The 6,982-nt window shown below is 43.5% G+C and overlaps 1 protein-coding gene across 2 annotated transcripts; it reads right to left on the bottom strand.

Annotated features, from left to right (window-relative positions):
• Window positions 1–2,762: 2,762 nt before the first annotated feature.
• Window positions 2,763–5,884, bottom strand: LOC119332936. Of its 2 annotated transcripts, XM_037606024.1 has the most exons (3): window positions 5,476–5,884; window positions 4,397–5,334; window positions 2,763–3,032 (listed from the first exon to the last, which is right to left on the bottom strand). In XM_037606024.1, exons 1-3 carry the CDS (start codon window positions 5,743–5,745, stop codon window positions 2,960–2,962), a joined length of 1,281 nt encoding a protein of 426 aa, XP_037461921.1. In that variant the 5' UTR covers window positions 5,746–5,884; the 3' UTR covers window positions 2,763–2,959. The 2 variants fall into 2 exon arrangements, with proteins under 2 accessions (XP_037461921.1, XP_037461918.1); XM_037606021.1 differs by having other exon boundaries at window positions 4,397–5,883.
• Between the last annotated feature and the right edge of the window lie 1,098 nt (window positions 5,885–6,982).

Here is a 6,982-nt window from a genome sequence, read left to right on the forward strand (position 1 = left end):
ATAAAATATGTGATCAATTATATGGGAGGGATGCCTCCCGGGAGGTGTTTCTTGGGGGAAAGGTGTCTCCCCAACACACCCCTTCATCATGTATATAAGTGGGTCTCCCACAGTGCAATGGAATGAGTGAATCATTTGAACTCTTCATTTGTCTTATGCTTTCGCTCTACAACAAAATTGATACCGTAGGGGCTCGGATTCCTTTTACTGACGGGAAGAGGAGGGGCTACGTTGCGCAAGCGGCCGATGAACAAATAATACGAGGGCTGGGTGGGGAAAGACGGATGCGAGAGCAGAAAGAGTCCACACCGATTCGGCAGGTGTCTGTATTTATTTTCCTAGATTGATTTTTTTCATAGGTTTCCTAGATAGATTGGATCGATCCCCTTTTTAAAGAGTCCACGTCGATTCGGCAGGTGTCTGTATTTCTTTTCCGGGTCGATTCCCTTTTTAAAATCTCAACCGTCAATTTTATAGTTAAGAGCAATTAATGGATGCGGTGGAGAGGTCATGTGAGGTAGAAGCGGACCCTCCACTATGCTCTGCCTGATTAAGCAAAAGATGTTCAGAAAGCCATATTCCGAAACAAAACTTGATAGCAATGATAAAACATGTAAAGTTGAAAAGGATTTTGCGAGTTTCGACAGCCAACCTGCTGTAGCTCTAGCTTTCCATCCAATTTGTATTCCACCTTTTCTTGAGAGTACAATTCATTTCCGTCATCTCAAGAATTTTCCTTGGATACTAAAAAACTAAAAACAGTTGGATTCAAGGGCAAGCCTACACGATCCTTTAATTCTCCACAAAACAAGAAATTGCAAACATAGAACAACCATACAGCTTTACATGTTTTGCCTTTTTTTTCTCAAGATGGAAATCATAATACAGAAGGAGATAGGCCAAAATATTGACTAAATGAATAACAGAGCAGCTCCTCTCTATTTTTCCTGAACCACTACACTTTTTTTCCTGGACCTCTGCAAGGGACAACAGCAAGCGTGTGGATTCTCCACTGCTACCCATGCAACTTGCAGTACAATTTTGGCATATTTATGCAGGTTTATATGAGGCACCAAGCCATGACCTGAGTCGTGTGCTGGCCATGATCTCAAGGTGTGCACACGACAGTAAGTATTCTAGCAACATCGACTACTTGAAGACAGAGTATACATTGACAGAACTTATAGTATTACTTGAAGACAGTGGACATTGACAGAATTTCATCCTCCAGCGGCGGAGCTTGGCAGGGGCGGCGGCGCTGGGAGGTGCAACCCATAGTGAGGGTGAGGGGCGGCCGGATCCGCGGGTGTTGGCGACGAACGACGGCCGGGTCGGGCGCTCGGTGAGGCAGAGGCGCGGGGGCACAGCTGCGCAGGGAGGCTGCCGGTAGGCTCGATTTGGAAATCGAGGAGAGGACTGGGTGGATGGATTTTTGGATTGAGGGCATCCCGATGGGAGGAGGGTAGACGGTGGTGGCGCTCGGCGGCGGGGTGTGTCCGGCGGCGCGCGGTGAGGGCAGGGCAGGAGGTGGCGTTGCGCTGCCAATGGAGATGGGATTGGGAGGCCTGGACGTGCGTGGCTGGGCAATTTTTTTTATCTCTCGTACGGGTTCGGCTGACTTACGACGAAGACTGCGGGTTGAATACCTAAACGGAGAGGGACTTTTTTGCAAAACTACCTCGATGTGCGATAGTAATAGGCGACCCAGGTCGGACGAACCAACGTGCTAATGCTATTAGTACCACCTCGTTTATATTACGATTTTCTTCATACAAATTGTAAAAGCGTATTATGACATGAGAAGAAAGCGTATTGCGACGGTGAACCCGGAGACCCAATCCGTGCTTTATTATTAGGGAGAGATATATAGTAGAAGAGCCCGTGTGTTGCAACGGAAAAAAAAAATAACACTCGTCCCTAATCCAAGAATCATGACTCAAGACCTCAGTAGGTCCATGTCCTTTATTTGAACATCACATCAATGCCCACACAACCACAACACGTTTGAATGTGTCAATCCTATCTCTTCCTCAGCATAAGATCAGAAATTTGCTTTTTTTTCCTGTGAGGTTTTGCCGTCGCGTGCATGTGTGGTAATAGATGGTTTCTTTCATCTCTAATTTGGTTTTGCTGAGTTGTTCATTTTCTATCTGGATCTACAGCGGTACGAAATAAAGACGGATCATGCACTATTTATTAAGGTTGCATCCAAAACAACATTTTAAAAACGTTTAGCGGATAAAATAACATAATATTCAGATTCTACACATTTTTTGATCAAATTTCATATATAACACAATAAAATTGTTTTTTCTGTTTAAAAGATATGATTATTCTTAAAAACATATGATATGAATTGCGGGTTGAATTTAGGAAACAACAAAGGGCTCTTTGCACAACATGTAGTTATCAAAAACTATACTGCAGTTTAATTACTAGTAACTATAGAGGGTTTTCTACAAAATTATGTGACGGACGACCAGGACGACGACCGGAAGCATTCCCTACTTTATTATTAGCTTTATTACTTTATCTATTACTCCCTCCGTTTACTTTATTTATTACTCCCTCCGTCACAAAATAAGTATAGACACTTATTTTGTGACGGAGGGAGTATTAGGCAAGAGAGATAGAGATTAGGAGTATAGAGTGGCGTTTGAGTTCTGCTCTGTATCCTTTCAACTCTGTCCCAGGGAAGCTAATGTTGTTGCAAACGAATTAGCCAAAATAGCTAGATCACCTTTTTGTAACTACTTCCTCTGTTGATTAGGGATGTAAACCTGGTTACTAGTTATGAAGAGGAAATCCTGTTGTACAAAATACATCAATTGGTCCAAAGTACACCCGAAAGGTAAGCTTTTCCAATGCACCCAGAATAAAAAATTAAGACAAGACAGACCAATACTAAAAAGTATTCCTGGTTTCTTCTATCTGCCGAACAATTCCTAGCATAAGCTCTTCACTCTTCAACAAATATCTTTTCTTTAGCTTGCTCAAGTCTTATATTCTGTAACTTCTCGCTGAGTTCCAGACTGCAGCAAACGAATCAAAGTTAGACCGCGAGAAAACCAATGCAGCTCGTTACAGGAACAAATTCATTCAGGTAGGTGGCAGGCACCAATATGTACAACCCTAGGCCAGACCCTACAGCAAGCTGTCTGAACAAATAGCACAGGCAGACCAAGCCACATCAATAATTATAACCATAATTTCATTGGCTTTGCAAAATAGTCTTTACAGCATGAGTGCCGTAGATTTGGGAACTAACGTCTGCATGACTAGTTCAGAACCTACAATGTTAGTACTATCTATCAGCTCTGATTGACTACAATAAAAGTTGATTCAACTCAACATCATTTGTGGAGCTAGTGATACCAACATGTTGATAGGCTGATTGGCTCTAGAGTGCAGCATTAACGGTGTTGTCAATTTGTAGGGGCTGTTCCGATTGATGCCATCATGCGCCCCACCAAAAAATTGGTGTTGACCCAGCCCCTGGTACTCATTTGGATGGATGCCAAAATTTTGGTGCGCCCAAGCCCTTTACAGTATGCTAGTTCATTTTCCTGCCAACCTTTTGGCAATCAATGGGCGGTCAAAACGATCGCCGATTATTTGGCAAGCCAACGGTTGGCAAGGCCAGCATTGGCTCAAACCAAACAGCCCCGTAATGCATCAAGAGGATGATTAATGCTATTTAGCATACGTAGAATTGTTACTCATGAAGTGTAAACAACATGCAGTAGTATTCAACATTTGTCCTCACTCATGTGATAGTGTGAACACAAACATGATACTATAAATTATCATATTCTGGCGGCTCTGATAGATCCGGAAGGAACCAAAAATAGATAAGTATAAAACTTGACAGTAATTTTTTGCCTCTCCAAAGTCATAACGAATATAGTTCAACGGCATGACTTCCTTTTATTAGCCGAGCAAACTACATAGATCGTGCTTACCAAATCTAGTGACAATTTGAGAGCACATGGCAAATTGTACATGTTTAACACCCAACTGGATGCCAGTAAAACAGACAAATCACGGGTCTACAACAGATATCAAAAGTATAATCGCAGATTACTATTTGAATTAGAACTCATCATTTGCAGAACTAACCAGCCCGTTTAGAGAGTGTCTTGCTATATTTTTGCATAGTAAACCACAGTTCACAGGATTGATTAGGCACTGAGTTTTAGATTTTGTTATCTTAATTTGATGTGCTAATTTGCCAAGCCACAAATCACCTTACTTTGTTGAATTTCAAAATCTACAAGAACACAAATAACAATAACAAGTAATACTTTCCTAGCTAATACTACCAAGTGGTAACATTTCACATTAATGGTGAGGCCAAGAGTAAATACTGGCAGAGATGAACATGAGGCAATGTTACCTTCTGATGGCATGCTGGTCCAAGTATCGGGTGAACGGGCTGGGAACAAAGGAGTAGCCAGGAAATGATCTCCAGTGGGCCATGTCAATGGAGCATTTCTCTTCTTCTTCTTCTTCAAAGATGTAGAGACTGGTTGACCCCAGCACTTCCTTCTTCATGTCAATCTCAATCAGCCAGAAAAGTTTATTACCACCATTCAACCGGAAGTAAACAACATCAGGCTTAACCAAGCTGATGGTAGGGAACTCTGGTAGCACATGCGGACGACGCTTGTCAAAATCAAGAGCAGCCCAGAACTTGCTGTCTTCCATGGTGAAACATTTCATCCATTTCTTTTCCCTTAAGTTGGTCAAAGTCCATACTGTGATAGTGAAAGCAGAATAAGAACTGGCACACACACTGCAGCCAGCATAATCACCAACACATATGAGGTTAATCATGCTGGACTCAGAGACACAGACACGACGGGCCGGGTCAGGATACCCTGGGTCAACACATAGACGATTGGAATCCAGACCATCAGGTAAGGGGACGTAGCACGGGGGCTTCGTCCGCTTGTCAATGACACCGACAAAAAGCAAGCCCAGGTAGCAATCCGCCCAGCACAGGTAACAATCACCATAGGGGACGACGGCGTCCGTTTGCCACGAACCACACAGCAGGTTTGGGATGTCATCGCCGTCAGGTAAGGGCATATTTTCGACGCTCCAATTCATGTCGCCCTGCTCCTCCCCAGGTTTATGGTGTAGCACGCAGAGCTGGCCGCCAAATGTGAGCTGCGCCACCACGAACTCCCCCTTGCCACGGCAAAGGAGGCCAATGTCATCACGCCACATAGATCGCAGCTGCTGGAGACGGTACGGGTGGAAGTACAAATCCACGTCCGGGTTCTTGTCCCCACCATCGAAGCAAGGCGGGAGTCGCATGAGACAAGGAGACTTCTCTGAGTCAGAGGCTGTGTAGAGGAAATAGTCCATGGGGTAATAGTAGAATGCCGGACAGCTATCTCCAACGAAGGGGGCCTGCGCCTGGAAAAGTATGGAGCGGCCGTGAGCCGCGATGATGAACGGCTGACTCACCTGGCTCAACGACGCCGTCATGAATCGCTCGGGCCAGTGGAGGTAGAGACGGGACACAGCGGGCGGTTCAGCAACCCTGAGAGAGACGGCGATGCTTATGTTGGTGCAGGTAGAGGAGATCGCCGATTGCGTGCCGTCCATTACCTCCTCCGCAACAGCCTCACCCGCGTACGCCTTGTAGTGGACGAAGCGATCTAGCATCACCCAGCGAGGGTGAGAGCGGGAGAGCTCCGCACCGGGTGGCGGATGAAGACGCCGACGAGCTGCCATGTCGTACGGAACAGGAAGCAGACGGAAGGTCAGAACGGATCTAGGGTTCGTCTCGAGAGGATGATTCAGGGGAGAGGGGAAGAATGCCGGGTGGCGGATGAAGAACCGCTGTTGGTTGCGGCGGCCTGCGAAGGGGTAGGGTTGGGAGTTCCTTTCTGAAGGGCAGATGGCGGTGCCGGGCCGTTTCATGGGCCAAAGTCTCGGTGCGTCTTAACTGTCGGCAACAGAGACAATCCGCCGGGAGCCCCCTATTTGGCGCGTGAGGCACCCTCGCGTCGTTTTCGTTTTTTCTTTGTTTTTTTACTTCTGTTTTTTATTCTATGTTAAAATATTTCGGGATCACAACAAGTTCTGATTTTCTTTAAACAGAGAATTATTAAAAACAGTTCTTGAATTCAAAAAATGTTCACGATTTATATAAGAATGAACATTTTTCTAATTTTAGCAAACATTTTTTTAATTTTGGCGAATAATTTATATGAGCATTTTTTAATACTTATGTACAATTTTTTGTATTCGATTAACATTTTTTGAATTTGATGAACAAGTATTCAAGAACTTTTTTGAAAAATGACGAACACATTTTTAATTCAATGGACACTTTTTGAGTTTGATGAAAACTTTCTAAAAACAGTGAAAAATAATAATTTGATGAACATATGCTTAGTTCGATGAGCAAATTTGAATTGTGATGAACATTTTTTAAATCTGATGAACCAAAAATTGAGTCCGATGAACATTATTTGCATTCTTGAACATTTTTTTACATGGTTGAACATTTTTTGAGTTTTATGAACAAAAAATATTCATGGATTTGAAACGAAAAATCGCAAAAAAAAGTAATGAAAAAATAGATGATAAAAAGGAAAATATAAAATAAAGAAAAAAATAAAACCGAAAGGAAAAAAAGAAAATAAATAAAAAAGAAAAAAGAAAAAAATAGAAGATAAAAACTAAAAAGATAAAGATAAAAAATGGCAGAGAAAACATTGAAAAGAACTTCCCAAAACCGGTGGGGAATAAACTACTTAATGGGCCGGCCTATACAAATGATCGGGAGCTCAGGGGTGCGCGCTATGTCGCTAGCACGCGACCCGCGCGCCAAATAGGAGCTGCCCAGTCCGTCGACGGCAAATATAGTCATGGATTCACCGAAGCAAGCGTCCACTTGGGTCGGCCCACGTACGGGATTCGCGTGATTTTTCATTAACTATTGTTCCCTCGTTGTTTCGGGAGC

Source organism: Triticum dicoccoides, chromosome 1B (assembly GCF_002162155.2).
Source record: "Triticum dicoccoides isolate Atlit2015 ecotype Zavitan chromosome 1B, WEW_v2.0, whole genome shotgun sequence".
NCBI lineage: Eukaryota > Viridiplantae > Streptophyta > Magnoliopsida > Poales > Poaceae > Triticum > Triticum dicoccoides.